The 19420-nt window shown below is 40.1% G+C and overlaps 2 protein-coding genes across 2 annotated transcripts in view; one reads left to right on the top strand and one right to left on the bottom strand.

Annotated features, from left to right (window-relative positions):
• Positions 1 to 17606, top strand: part of PARP14 (poly(ADP-ribose) polymerase family member 14) — a 51031-nt gene extending 33425 nt beyond the window's left edge. The window contains exons 10-17 of the mRNA XM_050781825.1: positions 912 to 1061; positions 1360 to 1422; positions 1743 to 1910; positions 5551 to 5757; positions 5839 to 6438; positions 7736 to 7869; positions 14563 to 14737; positions 15060 to 17606. Of these exons, the coding sequence (XP_050637782.1) occupies positions 912 to 1061; positions 1360 to 1422; positions 1743 to 1910; positions 5551 to 5757; positions 5839 to 6438; positions 7736 to 7869; positions 14563 to 14737; positions 15060 to 15349 (1787 nt within the window). The 3' untranslated portion in view covers positions 15350 to 17606. The remainder of the gene's footprint in view (positions 1 to 911; positions 1062 to 1359; positions 1423 to 1742; positions 1911 to 5550; positions 5758 to 5838; positions 6439 to 7735; positions 7870 to 14562; positions 14738 to 15059) is intronic.
• Positions 1 to 19420, bottom strand: part of KPNA1 (karyopherin subunit alpha 1) — a 335799-nt gene that overhangs the window by 284915 nt on the left and 31464 nt on the right. The gene's annotated exons all lie outside the window — the stretch shown is intronic.

Raw genomic sequence — 19420 nt, 5'->3', positions numbered from 1 at the left:
TTCCCAAAGTGCTGGGATTATAGGCTTGGCTGGGATTGACATCTTTTTTTTTTTTTTTTTTTTTTTTTTGAGACAGGGTCTCACTCTGTCACTTAGGCTGGAGTGTAGTGGCATGATCTCAGCTCACTGCAGCCTCAAACTCTGGGGGCTCAAGTGATCCTCCTACCTCAGCCTCCCAAGCAGCTGGGACTACAGTTGTGGTGCACAACACCATGCCCAGCTAATACTTGCATTATTTGTGGAGATGAGGTCTCACCATGTTGTTCAGACTGATCTTGAACTCCTGGACTCAAGTGATCCACCCACCTTGGCCTCCCAAAGTGCTGGGATTACAGGCGTGAGCCATCGTGCCTGGCTGGATTGACATTCTTAAGGGTTGATCAAATTTTCCTGGTTCTTTATATGACAAGCAGTTTTGGAATATAGACTGGGCATTTTAAATATTATGTTGTGAGACTAGGGCCACCCTTGGGTCAAAGCTGGGAGAGAAAAGAGGAAAAATGCTAAAACAGAACAAAATGGAAAACTATCCCCCTTAGCAGATTGCTTCTGCGAGTTTTGGCTCCTTTCTTCAATCTGTCTGCTGTTATTGTAACTTTTCAGAGCTCTTGGGTAGTGGCTTTTTGTATTTGTCCTGTTTTTAGTTGTAATCAATGGGAGAGATAGGCTATAGCAGACTAACTTCACCTTGGCCAGCACCAGAGTTCATGTTTGATATGGATTCTATTTTCTAATTCTTTTTTCTTAAACAGATCATCACTGAGGCTGAGGGGCAGGGCCAGGTTAAAGACTAGAGGTCACAGAAAGAGAGAGAGAGGGAAGACATACAAGACGGCCACATGTGAGCAGGATACCCAAGTCATTCTTGCTGTGGCTGACTTGGTTATTGACTTTACTTCTTTTCTTTTCAGGTTTTTATGGGACTGTTTCTAGCCCTGATTTAGGTGTGCATGAAATGAAGATTGGCTCCATCATCTTCCAGGTGGCTTCTGGAGATATCACCAAAGAAGAGGCAGATGTGATTGTAAATTCCACATCAAAGTCATTTAATCTCAAAGCAGGTACTTGTACAATTTTGATGAGTTCAATAGTTAATGGTAGATGCCATGAAGGAGGGTTTCTGTAGCCAAACTGGTTTTTATAACTTTGGCTTGTTAATTAATAACTTCTAAATTATGTTGACAGGGTTTTCCATAATTAATAATGTTTATTTTATGAAGTTTTCTTCTTTGTCATCAGCAATACCCAATTAGAGTATTCCTCAGATAATGGAGAATGCATTTAGATAATCTTTCTGATCCAAATATACCACAGTGGTTTTTTACTCATGTTTGTAATCATCTTGATTTTCTCATGTAGGGGTCTCCAAAGCAATTTTAGAATGTGCTGGACAAAATGTAGAAATGGAGTGTTCTCAGCAAGGTAAGGCACCTTCTATTTTTTGGTCCGGAGTTGTAATTGTATGGGAGGCTGTGGAGAGGCTGAGGAAAGACTTGGGGTTGGGGAGACAACACTCTAATTTTAAAATGATACATTTTACTAAACAATTTCAATCACAGAGACTTAGAAGTGAAAAGTAATCTCACAGTTAAAAAGTAAAGTCATACCATTCCATCAAAGATAGTATTTCAGGAGTTTTTTATTCACAAAATGCTTATTTGCCAAGTTACACATTTTGCTTTCTAAACAAATGATGGGTTCAACATCTACTAATTTTGCATCTTTTTGTTTGTGTTTCCCAGCTCAGCAGCACAAAAATGATTATATAATCACCGGAGGTGGATTTTTGAAGTGCAAGAATATCATTCATGTAATTGGTGGAAATGATGTCAAGAGTTCGGTTTCCTCTGTTTTGCAGGAGTGTGAAAAACAAAACTACTCATCAATTTGCCTCCCAGCCATTGGGACAGGTTTGTGGCCTCTGGCTGTCAAGGCTAAATCCCAAGGCGTCTACTTTCCCTTCCATTTGGAGCTGAGTGTGAATGTGATCAGTGCTGAGTCTGACCCAGGGCAGCAACCATTAAGCTAGGAGTGGACAGCTTCCTCCCCATAAGGCAACTCCCAAGGGAATGACAAAGACTGTGGATAGTTTGAGTAAAAGAGGAACAAAACGCAGGAAACTGAAGAGAGTGTTAGAATGTTAGAGAGATAGAAAGAAGGGAAGGGGAAGTAAGGTGGGGAAGAGAAGGGAGAGAATGGAAAGGCCATCCCTCGTTCTCTTTCCTCAGTTACTTCACCTTTTTCCATTCCCTACATAGTCTCCATTATGCAGCCCTTAGCTTCCTCCTCTTTCCCCTCTCCATGGACAATCTTAGTACAACAACTTCCACCTCACTCTAGCTGATTCCCAGAGGAACACTTCCAGGCTTCAGCTCAACAGTCAGCTGTGTCACTTGGCCCCAGGGCATTTCTGTGTAGAAGCTTCTCAGTCACCAGAACCTAGTGGGTCAGAAACTCAACTCCCCACTTTCCTCTTTTCAGCCTACGTGCTTCTTTGATTTTCTTCTTTTCCTAAAACTATGTAATGACAGCGTGATTTTTCGTATATAAGGATGGCACTCTGGATTTATCATTAGTTAGGTGGGCTTTATTATTATTATTATTATACTTTAAGTTCTGGGGTCCATGTGCAGAATGTGCAGTTTTGTTACATAGGTGTTCTTTGAGCTCTTCAGGAATTCCTGCTTGGTCTCCTTCAGAGAGCTGGTCAGGGGAGGCATGCCTTTTTAGGCTTGAAGTGAACGGAGCTGCCTGGTTCCAGTGCGAGAATAGTCAGCATCAGATCTGTCATTCTATTGCTCAGGAATCTAAGTTTGAATCTCTTATGCTGGCATTCTAGGTTTTCCAGAAGGTTAGCCTCAAGAAACTTAATCTTCCTTGTCAATTTCTGGGCCTTCTTCTAACCCTCTGACCCATATCTGTAATTCTGTACCATTCCTTATAATGTTCTGAGATGGAATTCTATATCTATTTTACAACTTTTCTATTTCTAAAAGTATAATTTTTGATCCCTTTGTTTTCATTCCCCTTAGAGTATCATCTATTCCTAGCAGATTAGCCAACATTTCTCCTATCTCTCTCTATCAGTCATCTGTCTGTCTATCTATCTATCTATCTATCTATCTATCTATCTATCTATCCATCTATCTATGTATGTATCTATCTATCTATCATCTCTCTACTTACTTATCTTTGAAGGACACCCGCCAATGACTCCTCAGTCTCTTGTCTCCATCTGCTTTTTTCTCTGAGCTCTAGTCTTGGGTTTCCACCTTCAAGTGATTTAGACCGAGAAAGCAGGCAGCTTAGGGGTGCCACAGACCTTCCCAAAGGAGTCCCTGGTAGAGTCAAAAGAAGAAACAAAGACAGAAGGTAGTTTTCATTTTGTATAAATATGTACACATTTGAGCATTTCTGGGCTGCTGCAATCCTGTCATTTCTTCCACTGACCTAGTTGCATTGCTGGTCTGCACAAATAAATCAGGGTTAGTGGGTTATCCTTGCACGTCCTCTTTACCTGTCTTTTTCACCACCTGAGCTGGTCCTGAAACTGATAGATGTGGAAGCTTTCTCTTTTAGTGGTGTATATGAGTTCAGTTAAGACTGTGATCAAGACAGCCTCTGGCAGTTAAAGGAGCCTCCTCCCTATTCCTTAGAGACACCTGCATAAGAGGAGAGACTAGGTGGTCAGCAACACCTGTGATCACCTCAAGCTGAGCACAGACTCCAAACTCCCATTCCTTGTCATCTCCCCAAACCTGCCCTTCCTCTTATATCTCCAATCATGTGAAAAACATCACTTTCCATCTAGAGTCCTTGACTCTACCCTCTTCATCACTGTAATCTTCATTAGCTTAGGAATTATTTGATTGAACGTTTACCGAGTGCCCGCATCTGCGAGGCACCATGTTTAGGCACTGGAGATAGAAAGATAACTAAGAAAAGGATCCAGTTCACAAAGAGCACTGAGCCCAGTGTGAGAGACAGGCATGCAAACAAACAACTGCAATGCAACATGAACCATGATATAGTGAAGGTATGTGTATGGCAAAAGAGGGAGAGGGAAAGGTTAAGGACAAACCCAACTGGTCCCTATGTCCTCCTGACTTTACTTCCAAAATAGCTCCTCAATCCCTACTCTTCATTCTGGCCTCCTCTTTTTGTTCAGCTCTTGTCTTTTGACTAAGCTTTTAATACAGCCTCCTAACTAGACCTAGGCTCCCCACTCCATGCTTCCTCCACACCCCTCCAGACTTATCTTCCTCAAAACTAGGTCTGTTCTGCATACATGCCAGGTCGAACATACACCCATTACATAGTTCTATCTGGCATAGCCTGTCCCTCAATTTTCCATATTTCACCTACTGATCACCTGCTCATCCCCACATATCACATCATCTGTGTTTTAGTAAGTGCCTAGTGAGTACCTAGCCAGTGATAGGACATGGCACATGTTTCTTGAAAGTGAATGAATGTAACTGAACTTGTCCATATAAACTCTTTCAAATACCATGGGAAAATTACAGCTTTGCAAAAGAGAATTTCCCTCTTTCTCTGATCATCTGATTTAAAAAGATTTGAACAACCCCCCTTGGTTAATTTTATGTGAGGTTTGTCTACATTCCCACAATTGTCAGCATAACCAAGTCAAAGAAGCCTACTCTTGTTCTGCAATAGTGTGGGCACCATCAACAACAATTAGCCAGGTGGGCTCTTAGTCTGTCACATCAGCTTGGCCAAGGAACTTTTACATTGCCCATCATGTGACTTTGCCAGCTGTTATTCACATGGGACTGTTCCCACGGCTGGAAAGGGACTTTTCATGATCTTACCTAGGCTGTCACTTTCATGGCTTGAGAAGGAGGATATGGTGTATGCTGAAAATAGGGAACACTCTGCTCCAGGTAGCTACCTTGAATCCTGGTGGTCAGCTAAAATCTCACTGAGTGTGGAGGGAAAGCCTTCTTGAAGGCTTATAGATAACTTGTGTCTGAAAAATTATAGATTATAACAAATAGCCTATAGCACTGGGTGTCTTACTAAATTTTGCTTAGCTTAAATTAGGTTCCCAGAGATGTCTGGGAGAATAAGGATACATACATAAAATCAAGTGATGACTGATCCAAAAAAAGGTTTTCATCTTTAGAAAGTATTTTATGTCAACATATATTAGCATCTGCTTTTCATGAAATTTTGAGGACACTAGTGAGCTAAGAAGAAAAGCTGCTTGTGCTCTGTAATAGGAGATGAGGAACACAATGAGCTGGGATCAGCTGAATAGAGTAGATATGATTGTCAGACACCAAAAGTCAGACTTCTGGGTCCTTTGTTCATTGCCAGGCTGTGGGCTTCCTGACATCCTAGAACCAAAACCCTCATTGCATCTAGGACTTCAAAAGTGTTTGCTGATGCTTTGTTAGAAAATTCCACAATGATGAAAGAATTGAGGAGTGGGCATTTATTCTCTGAGCATTGGAAACCCTAATGTATTCCTTAGCCTTCCACTTAGGTCCTTTTGTCCTTCAGCAATTTTATTATTTGCTCTTTCAGGAAATGCCAAACAAGACCCAGAAAAGGTTGCTGAAGCCATAATTGATGCCATTGAAGACTTTGTCCAGAAAGGATCAGCCAAGTCTGTGAAAAAAGTTAAAGTTGTTATCTTTCTGCCTCAAGTACTGGATGTGTTTTATGCCATCATGAAGAAAAGAGAAGGGACTCAGGTTTCTTCCCAACAGTCTATGATGTCTAAACTTGCATGTGAGTTGTTTGCTTTTATGAAATGCATGTTCCTAACGTTGATGTCACATGAGAAATACCTAATCTTCCTTTTCTTTTTAGCATTTTTGCGCATTTCAAAGCAACCTCCCAAAAAAGAGAATCATTTGGTTTTGGAAAAGAAAACAGAATCAGCAACTTTTCGGGTGTGTGGTGAAAATGTCATGTGTGTGGAACAAACTATCTCCTGGCTGCAAGACCTGATTGAAAAAGAACAGTGTCCTTATACCAGTGAAGATGAGTACATCAAATACTTTGATGAAAAGGAGTATCAGAAGTTGAAAGAGCTGCAGGAGAAGTTAAATATTAACATTTTCCTGGACAATAAGAGACCTTTGATTAAGGTTTTGGGAATTAGCAGAGATGTGATGCAGGCTAGAGATGAAATTGAGGCAATGATCAAGAGAGTTCGACTGGCCAAAGAACAAGAATCCCGGGCAGACTGTATCAGTGAGTTTATAGAATGGCAGTATAATGACAATAACACTTTTTATCGTTTTGACAAAATAACCAATCTGAAATTAGAGGATGCAAGAAGAGAAAAGAAAAAAACTATTGATGTCAAAATTAATCATCAGCACTACACAGTGAACTTGAACACATACACTGCCACAGATGCAAAGGGCCTCAGTTTATCTGTTCAGCGCCTTGTGAAATCCGAAGGTGAGTTAAACATTCATACTTGTCATCTACTATTTCACACCTACTTTGGGCATAACACTATTTTGTACATACATCAGAATTTCAAATAGGAAAAAATTCATGTAACACTAATGAAATAAACTAGAAAATATGGCCTCTGAGCTTGAAGTGCTTACGTTATGGCCAGGAAAACCCAGAACGGATGTACCCAAAAGCCTGAAGATGACTATCTTCTTGGTAACAATAGTCAAATCTCACCTTTGTTCCCATCTTTACAGTTTATAAGCTTCCGAAAGCCAGTTGTGCTGAGGAGGTAATAGCTGCATCAATTAGGGGAAGGAAAACCATAGGCTTAAAGGAAAAGTGATGGCCCAAGGTTTTCTAGAACAAAAGGGCAAAGGGAAAAACAGAAAGGAAAGCCTGGTCAGAGGGTGGACCCTCTCTGTGTCTGACTGATAATCCAGGGAGGATCGGGAGCCTGTAGGAACTTCTCCCAGAAGTCACCTCTACCGAGAGCAAAAGGTTCCTTGACGCACATGACAGGAAGCAGGCTTCAGATTCTCTGAACAGATCTACTCTCCAAGAAGGGAATGCCTGTCTTGTGTAGGCAGCCATTCCCACCTTCGAACCAGATTAAGTCCCCCTTGAAAACAGGTAAATTAGCTTCCATTACACCATATTTATCTCTTGTGAGATCAGTGTGAACAGATTCCTAACACTCTGAGCAACCCTTGGAAAATAATAAATCACATATAGTATTCTGCTTAGCAGCGGAGGAGACAGAGCTGTCACCACAGCCTATCACATAGCAAAATCTGCCACCCAACTGCCTCTTAAAGATGCTATGAAGAATAATGAAAAAATAGATGTGGAGTGCCTGTGGTGGTGATGGTGAGGCGTTCTGGCAAAAATCCATGCATAAACAAAACAGCAACTACTTAGAACACTGTAGGGAAATAATTTATTGTTAGATTGTGACTATTAGAGATTGAACTGAAAACACAGATGAGTTATACTGCACCAACAGTTCTCAAATCGTAGTATGATCCAAACTTAGGAGGCAGACACACAGGCTCTGCTCCTCAGAGATGCTGATTCGGTTGATCTGTAGCTTTCCTTTTATTTTGGTTTAACAAGCATTCCAGTTGGTTCTCATGTAGGTTGTCTGTCGTTCATGCTTTGAAAAGCGTTCTCCTAGAAAGATAAGGAACTTTTTGAATGCGTAGGATTGGAAGATAGTAACACAAGAACACAGATACTAAATTTTCCAGAGTGTACCGGGGATGTACGAGGGCATCCTCAAATGTCTCCTTTGCAGTTGACATCCCTGCACACTGGAGTGATATGAAGCAGCAGAATTTCTGTGTGGTGGAGCTGCAGCCTCGTGATCCTGAGTACAACACAGTGGCAAGCAAGTTTAATCAGACTTGCGCACACTTCAGAATAGAGAAGGTAAGCCTTCTGCTGAAATGTGGTTTCTGAATGGTGGAAATAAGTTCTGTCATGGTCCTATATAAAATGTATTTTCATTCACTTCCTATCACATTTTTTAACCCAGAATTAGAATTTTTATGGTAATTAGTAGATTCTAGATTCTACTCATGTGACTATAATTACTGAGGCATTAAGATTCTTGTGTCAGTGTAATATTCAGTTGTAATATGATAGAACACTAAAGACATAGATTTACTTTGTGAAGCAAGCTAATACAAATGCAAAGATATGGTTTTAAAATTGGATTTGATAACTAGCAAATTCCACAGAGAGCCATGTAGAGGCTCCTCCTCAGATCAGGACCATGTTACTCTGCCCCACTATTCACAGGTCAACAGTGCTTCCTTGATAAAGCCAGCAGCCCTTTCCTTGTTTATCATCATTGTTTTGGGCAGGTGAGTGTGATGATTCGTGCCTGTAGTCCCAGCTGTTGGGAGGCTGAGGTGGAAGGATGGCACGAGCCCAGGAGTTTGAGGCCAGTCTGGGTAACATAGCGCAATCCTGCTCTCAAATAAAAACAACCGATTATTTTGGCATCTTCTTCCATTTTTAAACATTATTGATACTGCTCTTTGAAATTATATTTTTCCTTGACTTTCTCTAGCAATATTATTATGAGTTTTCTTTTCCTTGACCAATTTTCTTTTCATTATCGCAGGTACTGTTTCTCTTCCAAACCCCTAATTCTAGCTTTATTCATGCTACTTATGCTTAAAGGGTCTTTTGTCTCTGTACCTCACCAGGGAATATTTTTACCCTTCTTGGATTCAACTATTAGTTCAATGTCGATAGCTCCCAAATCAACATTACCAACCTGGGTCTTTGACTCAAATTCTAGGACATACTCCCAGTGGCCTAAAAAATCTCCACTTGAGGCCGGGTGCAGTGGCTCACGCCAGTAATCCCACCACTTTGGGAGGCCGAGGCCGGTGGATCACGAGGTCAGGGGTTCAAGACCACCCTGGCGAAGATGGTGAAACTGCGTCTCTACTAAAACTACAAAAATTAGCTGGGCACGTTGGCAGGCGCCCGTAATCCCACCTACTCGGGAGGCTGAGGCAGGAGAATCGCTTGAACATGGGTGGTAGAGATCGCAGTGAGCCGAAATCATGCCACTGCACTCTAGCCTGGTCGACAGAGTGACTCCATCTCAAAAAGAAAAAAAAAATCTCCACTTGAATATCTAACTGCAAAATCAACTTCTCTAAAATCTAATGCATCATAGGTATGTAATTCTCTTTCCCTTTCCTTCCTCTTTTCTGTTTTTGGTTCTGCCACTTTCTGAGTAAAGCCAGAGATCTTTGATCCGCCATAACAAGTCTGCCAGGAAGACCTGCATTTTCTTTCTTTGCAAATTTTTCTTACTCTCTATTTGAACTGCCAACACTGTTTATTCATGTAGTTAAGCACATAATAATTCAAAAAGATTTAAAGTGCTCTGCAAAGATGTAGACTATACCTTCAGATAAAGTAAATAGACAAAGAAAATGGATAAAGAGAAAAGAATGGCAGGGAAAATAAGATAATACAGAGGTACTACTAGTTCTCAAAAATACATAACATGAGGTTACCAATTTGTCTCTGAGTTTCCTAGCAGACTAAGCAAGAAGTAAACATTCAGCTACAAGACTCATAATGTCCATAAATGAAAAAGAAAACCATTTGATAAGGAGGTTCACAGCTCCTCACAATACTGAGACTGACTCCTGAGAGGTTTCTCTTGTGGATCAAGTACTAGAGAATATCCTCAACATCATCCTCACAATAAATTCAGCATCAACTTTTACACCACTGTCTTTTATAATGTAAAACTGGTTGAACAAAATCGATGCCTGATTGAATGAAAACAATTCTATGAGGCACCAAGACAATGTGATTCAAGTACACAGCTCTATCATGGTCTATTTCTGAGATAACAAGCAAGTCTCACTCCAAGTATCAATTACTGCTAACTGGTAGTGGCTGACTGGCACATTGTGATGAGATGCTAAGTTTAGATTGAGCAAGAATGAATGTTCTGGTTGACCAGCAATATCTATAGTGGGCCCTATGGATGCCTGCTGCATATTGGCAGACCTTGGCCAGAGAATTGATTTCAACACTTTTTTACAGTGAAACCTTTTTTTTTTTTTTTCTTCAATAAAATCTTATGTGAAATCCCAGTGTGTGAACCAGATAAAAGCAGGGGTGTCAGTAGTACTTAAGGCACCTCCAGGGAGGTCCCTAGAATTATGAAAATAACATGAAAAATGGGTGGTCTTTCATCCTCTATGACTATTAAGTCTTATGATTCAGGTTTTTAATATCCATAAGCCTTCCACTTAGATTCAACAATTTTGCCACTTTTGCTTTCTCTGCCTGTCTGTTTTTGCTGAAGCATTTGAAGGTAAGTTGCAGACATCATGATACTCCTATTTTAGCAAGTATCTCCCAATTAAAGACATTCTCCTAAATTATGACAATGCCATTATCCCAATTAAAAACTTAACATTAATTCAGTAATATCCAATATACAGTCCATATTCTTTCCCCCTCCCCACCCGAGACAGAGTCTTGCTCTTTCGCCCAGGCTGGAGTGCAGTGACGTGATCTTGGCTCACTGCAACCTCTGCCTCCTGGTCGCAAGCGATTCTCCTGCCTCAGCCTCCTGAGTAGCTGAGATTACAGGTGCCCACCACCACACCTGGCTAATTTTTTGTGTGTGTTTTTAGTAGAGATAGGGTTTCACCATGTTGGCCAGGCTGGTCTCAAACTCCTCACCTCAAGTGATCCCTCCGCCTTGGCCTCCCAAAGTGTTGGGATTACCGGCGTGAGCCACCACGTCTGGCCCCAGTCCATATTCTAATTTTTCCAATTGTTCAAAAAAATCTCTTATAACTCCCCCTCCCCCACCCCAGTCTGAGTTCACACACTGTTTGGACATTATGTCTCCTTTGTGTCTTCTAATATAGAATAGTACTCTTGCATTTAAAAAAGTATTTTTCATGACACTGAATTTTTTAGAGTTTAAGCCAATTGTGTTGTAGAATGTATCACATTCTGGATCTGTCATGCCTTGATTTTTGTGGAAGAATCCATGCCAGTTTTATAGATTCTAGACTTATCTGATTCTTGGTAATATCATTTATTTCTCTATCCTCTTTATTTCTGGTAAGCTGAGTTAGGTTGAAAGATTTGAATAAATTCAGATAAATATTTTTTGCAAGAATACTTCATAGGTGATACATCACATCAGGAACCTCAGATGGTAAGGCCATCCCACTATTAATGATGCTAAGTTTGATCGCTAGTCAAGTTGGTGACCACCATATCTCTCCACTGGAATCAGTAGATTATCTGTAGGATGAAACTTCGTCAGCATATGAGTATCCTGTTCCCCAACAACCTTGTACTGATTGATTTTCACTTCCATTGATGATCCTTGCCTGAATCCATCATTACACTGGAGGTTGCAGGATGGTGATTTTCTAATTCTGTCATTCCTTCTATATAGGTTATTTGGCATTTTTTTTAAAGAACAAATGTTCTTTTTTTTCCTGATTTAAAAAAAAAATCAGTATGTTATATTTAATTACAGTGATTATTCTGTTAGATGTACAAATTATCCTACATTTGGCTGGCAGGAAGTTGACTCCCATGTCTTTTAATGACCCCATTTATCTTTGAGCATTTCTTTACTTTTTGCCATGAGATTTGTCTTGCTCACCCTGTACTTTCCTTGTCTCGTGCCTGGAATCAGACATTTTTCTAAGAAGCCCTGTTACCTTTTAGTGGGGAATGGTAGTGAGAAACCAAGAGTTGTGTGTTGTGTGTGTTCACTGCTATTGAGGTGTTGTTGCTTCCAGGGTCTTTTGTGGCTAGAGCTAAGAAAATCGTGAACTCGTGTTTATGTTTTCTTTTTTTTTTTTTTTTTTTTTTTTTTTGAGGCAAAGGTGTGCTCTGTCATTCCAGCTGGAGTGCATCGGCGTGATCACAGCTTACTGCAGCTTCCAACTCCTGGGCTCAAGCAATCCCCACCACCCAGACTCTAGAGTAGCTGGGGCTACAGGCACATGCCACCACACCTTTTTTTGTGTGTGTGTGGAGATGAAGTCTGTGTTATCCAGGCTGGTTTCAAACTTTTGACTTCAAAAGTGCTGGGATTCACCCACCTCAGTCTCTCAAAGTGCCAGGATTACAAGTGTGAGCCACAGCACCCAGCCATATTCATGTTTTCAATTGAAATTTAATGTTGAAACATTTTTTCTTAATATCTTAATATTTTATGTCATTTTGTGTATAATAGAAATTTTGGCTTTTAATAATAGTACATTCTTGTTTCATCCTATAGAATACATAAAATTGTTTCAAAATTATCATACCAAAATTATTATCAATATTAAAATAGCTATGCCAGCTTTCTTTTGGTTATTGTTAGCATGTTATGGTATATCTTTTCACATTCTTTTTCTTTTAATCTTTTAATAACTGTATATTTAAGATGTATCTCTTGGTAGCAACATATACTTGAGTTTTGCTTTTTCATCATCCAGTCTGACAATCTTTATCTTTAACTGGAGTACTTAATCTTACTTACTGTACTTACTGATATGTTTGGGTTTAAATGTACCATATTAATCTTTGTTTTCTATTTGTAATATCTATTCTTTGTTCTTTTTTATCTTTTCCTGGTTTCTTTTGTATTATTTCTATTTCATTTTCACCCCTATTATGTTGTTGGTTATACATTCTAATTCTTTCATTGCTTATCCTAGAGACTATAACATGCATCCTTGACTTACTGAACTGTAATGTAAATTAGTACATCCATCATTTCCCAGACAATGGAAAGACCTTTGAATACTTTAAACCTTATTTATCTCTCTTTTGTTTTTTGTATGGCTTTTAACATGCATTTTAATTCTATTTATATTTGAAACCCAATGAAACATTTTTGTCTATATTTATTTACATGTACCAACATATTTATCATTTATTTCCAGAGTCCTTCAATTCTTCCTATATTTCCACGCTTCCATCTGGGATAATTTTTCATCTAGATGTAGTATTTCTTCCAATGCAGATCTGGTAGTGATGAATTCTCTCAGTTTTTATTTATCTGAAAATATCTTTATTTCTCTTTCATTCTTTGAAGGATATTTTTACTGGGCATAGAATTTTAGATGGCAATTATTTTCTTTCAGCACTTCAAAGAAATTATTGTCTTCTATGTTACTGTTTCATCGTACTTCCCTTCTCTCTACAGTCTTAGCTCATCAAATCTTTGATGCCTTCAGATAGACTTTTCTCCTTCTCTAGCTCTTCTAGTAGTTGTTGGTGAGAGGTTGGTCTGATAAAAGTAATCTACCCTGGCTAGACATCTGCTGCTAATAATAAACTTACTAAATAAAGTTTAAGATTTATTTGTAATTTTTTTTACCTTAGAATTTATCCCATAAAAAATATAGAATCAGGTAAAAAAAATTACTTGACATAATTATTTTAAAAGTTTTTAAAGGGTAAGAAACAACCTTTTTAAATTTAAGGATTAACAGACTAAGAAATTGAGAATTATTTCAAAACTCAAAAAATATTGAAGGCTTTAAAAATGAGTGAGATAAAATTTAAGGTAAATGAAATAAAATGAATGTAGGCATTTTGAAGATTAGAAATTTAGCCGTAGATAAAGAATACAAAGGAAAAATAATTTTAAAATCATAAACCAGATCAACAAAATATATGCTAATGCTGAGACTTTGAATTAGAGTGCAAAAATTGTATCTTAATTAAAAAGAGAAAACCCAAAACTGGAAAACAAACAAACAAACAAACAAACAAAAAAACCAGATGATGGCAGGTAATAGTGTTAAGCCTGAGAGTTCTCCAAAATGGAAAACATTCTGACAACATGGGCAATATGGAACCTTTACCTTGTGCCTTTCCATGAGGGACTTTGGCCACCTTTATCCACCCCTCAGTCTTCCCAGGACAGCTTTATGAAACTGCTACTACTTGGTGATTAGGGGAGTTTAGAAGTAGAACTGCAACCCAGGACCCAAGCAGTTTCCAGCACCGCCCTGGAGGCCACCGCCTAAAGAGATGGTGAAAGCATGGCCACTTTGGTCTACAACATTCAAGATTCAGGCTCCACTCTTCCAACTGGACCAGAGATTTTCATTAGTTAATTTCATTCTTGCCTAGATACTCTGTTGCTTCTCTTACTGTAAGTACACAGCTAGGTCAACCAGTATCCCAGAAGGACTAAGGTGGTGAGAGGCAGAGTGCAAAGCAAGGTGGACACGGCAACAGGAGCAGTCATTAGAGTACATGTAAAAAGCAGGAGTTGCAGAAGTTGGGCCAGCAGAATTCATGTCATGAGTACTTAAAATCCTAAACCTTGTTTGCGCTCATGCGGTACATAGAAGATGTTAAAAATTAAACCAACATTCTTCCCATTGCCTGGTTTTATGAAACACTGGATCTAAAAAGATTTCGGAATGCAGAAAGCTGCCATCTAGCATTGGATTTTCTGTTTAGTGTGCTTTTATTTATGAAACATAGTGATCATGTTTCATTTGCTGTATATATGAAACATAGTGATCATGTTTCATTTGCTGTATATTGGCAAGTGCTCTTGGAACTGGCAGAATATTTTTCTTTATTAATTTGCAGATTGAGAGGATCCAGAATCCAGATCTCTGGAATAGCTACCAGGCAAAGAAAAAAACCATGGATGCCAAGAACGGCCAGACAATGAACGAGAAGCAGCTCTTCCATGGGACAGATGCCGGCTCCGTGCCATACGTCAATCGAAATGGCTTTAATCGCAGCTATGCTGGAAAGAATGGTAAGGAAGCGAGTGATCTGGCTGCTTGGAATGAGGCATCAGCCATGAGAGCCTGAGTTGGCTGGGACCATGTGGATTCATTGCGGTCCCCCATCATTGATGGCCATGTTGCAGCCCGAGTTTCAGGGTAGGACTCACTATATTTCATCCCAAAGGGGACTGACTGGCCCTTCTAGGTAGAAAAATTGATGATTAAAAGTGAAAAGCACAGAAAAAAAAATTTTAAGAGAGGCTTTAGAAATAACATTATTTAACAGATTGGGCCAACATATCAAATTTTACATTAAATTGAAATCCTTAAAAATGGTTTTTCTTTTCACAGCTGTGGCATATGGAAAGGGGACCTATTTTGCTGTCAATGCCAATTATTCTGCCAATGATACGTACTCCAGACCAGATGCAAATGGGAGAAAGCATATGTATTATGTGCGAGTGCTTACTGGAATCTATACACACGGAAATCAATCATTAATTGTGCCTCCTTCAAAGAACCCTCAAAATCCTACTGACCTGTATGACACTGTCACAGATAATGTGCAACATCCAAATTTATTTGTGGTATTTTATGACTACCAAGCATACCCAGAGTACCTTATTACTTTTAGAAGATAATGTTTTGGTATCCTTCTCACAAAATATTATCCATTTGTACATATCTAGTTGTAAAAAAAGTTTTAGGTTTTTTTATTCCTCTTAACAGATTTTTCCTAATATCCAAGGATCATTCTTTGTCACTGAAGTCAGTCTTTCTTCAGCTTCTCGTTTGTAATGGAAATGAACTTATCTTGAGACCTAATAACTTGGAGAATTTAAATGAGATAATGCAGTTGCAACTGTGTGTCCACAAGTATGGACATCAAATCTGTGGGAAAAGAACAGGTTTGTATTTTCAGGAAGGAGAGAATAACAATCTTACAGACAGAGGGCACAGCTAAGCACAGCTGCCACTGCGGGAGACAGCCGGCCCCACGTCAGGATGCCATAGTGCTGTGGGAAGCACAGTATTACCAAGTGGGTAGGGCTTCTGTCTTCTCTGGGAGCAGGGATGGTATCTTAGTCATATTGTTTTCCTTGGGATGAGGTCTGTGCCTGATGTACAATGGATACTCCATAAATGTTTGATAAACCAATGAAGAACGAAAAAAAGCCTAGTCAGGCTCCTATCCAAAGTCGGAACTATCTCTTTAACATTCTAACATTCTTGACTTACTGTCACTTTACCTCAAATTGAACAGATTCCATGATGGGAACTTCATTCTCCCCAAACTAGCCAGTGACATGTGGGACAGCTCTGGCCAGGGCTCTGGGACTGCAGTGTACTTTCCCTGCATGGTCCAGGAGCTGTGATGTGGCTGTGGTCTAGGGGAATCCTGCCCCATGGAGTTGCGCCGCACAACCCTGGCTCCAGTTGCCAGAAGGCTCTTTTTAATGTTGAACCAAAATGTGCCTTCTTTTTTTTGAGACAGAGTTTCACTCTTGTTGCCCAGGCTGGAGTGCAATGGCGCGATCTCGGCTCACTGCAGCCTCCGCCTCCCAGGTTCAAGCGATTCTCCTGTCTCAGCCTCCCAAGTAGCTGGGATTACAGGCATGTGCCAACACACCTGGCTAATTTTGTATTTTTAGTAGAGATGAGGTTTCTCCATGTTGGCCAGGCTGGTCTTGAACTCCCAACCTCAGGTAATCCGCCCGCCTCAGCCTCCCAAACTGCTGGGATTACAGGTGTGAGCCACCGCGGCCGGCCAGTGTGCCTTCTTATAGTGTCTACTCATTGGTCTTTGTTCTGCCAGTGATAACAATGGGATAACGCCTGCTACACAACTTCACTGTGAAACTCTTCTCCTGTGCTGAGATTAAACAAACTCTAAGATTATTAAATAGTATATTTTCCTTGATAGCCTAACTTTTGATGTCTTATGTATAAATAAACCAAAGGAAGTGAGCAGTCATATTGCTAATCTGCTAACTCATATCTATTGAATGATAAAGTTTTAAAAGTTTCCCCAGGTAAGTTTAAGATTCAAACACCATCTATTGAGCACGTAGATTGTGTGCCAGGTAGTAAAATAGGTGCTTTCACACACATTGTCTCAATTCCTCAAACAATCCTGTGAGGTAAGAATTCTCTCTGTATTTGAAACTTGAGGAAACATGCTCAGAGTGCAAGAAGCTTCCTTGCCTGAGATCACCTAAGCAGGAACCCTCAGAGCCAGCAACTGAATCTTGGTCCCTGTGATGTCAAGTCCACTGCTCTTCCCACTGCAGAACATGGCCTCTAGATTAATGCCACTGATTCAGGAACATCTCCGACAGTCTTGAAATACCCCCATCTTCCCTTGTTGTTTTTTTCCTTCTGGCTTCTTCTATTATAGTCTCTTTATTTGAAACTCTGTAGGCCAAGGCCAGAGCTGATACCGACACGGAGCCAGTGCAGATAGCACATCAGATGCTAGGGGTCGCTGGGAGGATTAAGGGATTTAATCTGCTAGGAACACTTGTACTTGAAGTGGAGGAGGTTAGGCGGCCACAGTTGCTGCTTCATTAACATAGAGGTTTTGGATTTTTTTCTCTTGTGGTTTGTTTTTTAAGTGGATTGGCAGACTCCTTATTGCTTAAGAGTGGCTTTCTAGGCAGGCCACTGGCATCTGAATTCATCATTGACAATAAATGTAAGAAATTGGAATAAAAAAGAGAGACCCGCTGTTATTTGCTTTTGTTCTCCAATGGTTTGGTTAACTCAGGGTAAGGCTGAGTATCAGGGTATATCGCACCGAAGAATAACAATCCATTCAGTAATGTTATAGTTATCCTCAATCTAAACATGTTAACTGTCATTTTCCTCCTTTTCAAATAAAATACTGGAAAACTATCATTTAATGGTAAACATTTTTATCTTAAAGGGCAAATATGGGGGGGCTTAATGATAAACACAGACCACTGCTGATAATAATAATAATTTAAAACCACAACTAAGTATGACAGCATGAAGGGATGCTCAGTGTATTAATATTTGGCTGAAAATTACAGGAAGGGGCATGATACAGCCATAGTTCAGTGAATCTGAAGGGCTTATTGACCCCAGCAAGTAGCCCCGGCTGAAACAAGTCCACTTTGCACCTGTGATAGGTCTTGGTTGTTTACTCTAGGGTCAGAAATTCTCTTTTTTGGTATTTGGATCACCTGAGGTGTTTGCTGAAACTCCAAGCTCTGGCCTCGTCCCAAAGGAGTCAGATTCTCTAGCACTAGAGTGGTTCCCAGGAATCTGCATTTTGGGCAAGCACCTCAAATAATTCTGGTATCTCTGACACCCAGAGCCACTATAAAATGTTCATGGACCTCAGGCACTTTTGCCATTGTGGGCCCTTTATTGCATAAAAAAATTAAATTTGCAACTGCATTGACATGAACACAAATGAAGTCGAGGCTGGATTATATATTTTGTTCCTGATTTTAAAAGAAACTAAAAATCTTTGTGGCCTCCTAAAAGATTCGTGGGTCCTAGCCATTGTCTACTGCACCTAATGGATAAGGCAGCCTGCTGCTGCTCCCTTGATTCTGTGACATTAGGGGGAAGGCTGAGCTTTTATTTATTTTTTATTCTTTTAAGGATAGAGGTTTTACTATGTTGCATGAGTTGGGCTCAAGCAATCTCCCTGGCTCAGCTGGGATTACAGGCACATTCGGCTGGGTTTGTATTCTTTGGCGCCCAGGCTGGAGTTCAATGGTGTGATCTCGGCTCAGCGCAACCTCTGCCTACTGGGGAGGCTGAGGCAGGCAGATCACATGGTCAGGAGTTTGAGACCAGCATGGCCAATATGGTGAAACACCGTCTCTACTAAAAAAAAAAAAAAAAAAACCAAAAATTAGCTGGGCATGGTGGTATGCACCTGTAATTCCAGCTACGCCTCAAGCGATTCTTCTGCCTCAGCCTCCCGAGTAGCTGGTACTGCAGGCGTGTGCCACCACACCTGGCTAATTTTGCATTTTTAGTAGAGACGGGGTTTCACCATGTTGGCCAGGCTGGTCTCAAACTCCTGACCTCAGGTGATCTGCCCGCCTTGGCCTCCCAAAGTGCTGGGATTACATGTGTAAGCCACGGCACCCAGCTGAGGTTCTCTTTAATCAATGATTTCACTTGCTCAGTCAGCTTACCTGTGAAATGCAGGATGAAAAGGGACACAGCTACCATGGTGGCTGACAGCCCCCCTTTCACTCTCTTTTCTCACATCATTCTCTGCAGATAGTCAGAACCTCTTGCTGCCTTACGGTCTCTATGAAATCAGGAAATTATCCCCCATAATCTGTTTCATACCATAGAAATCCATGCACAACAATGTGTTAATCAAATATTTAACTCTAATTGAATTAAATGTTTTGTCTCAAAATGCCTTGTAAACTTTCCTGACCCCAACCTACACTAAAAAATACATTTTATATCAGGCCCAATACATACACAGATGTAACTGAAAAGTTTTATGAGATATACTTACCCTGAAATATTTTTCATGAAAGGTTTCCTGAAATAATAGAGTATTCCAATTCAGTGAAATTATTTATTCCATTTAAAAACAGAAAACAAAAAACGCTGGTCTCTGTAATCCCAGAACTTTGGGAGGCTGAGGCAGGCAGATCACGTGGTCAGGAGTTCGAGACCAGCATGGCCAATATGGTGAAACCCCGTCTCTA

Source organism: Macaca thibetana, chromosome 2 (genome assembly GCF_024542745.1).
Source record: "Macaca thibetana thibetana isolate TM-01 chromosome 2, ASM2454274v1, whole genome shotgun sequence".
In the NCBI taxonomy this organism is placed as follows: Eukaryota; Metazoa; Chordata; class Mammalia; order Primates; family Cercopithecidae; genus Macaca; species Macaca thibetana.
Note: the sequence above shows the minus strand (reverse complement) of the source record. Positions and strands in the feature narration are given on the sequence as shown.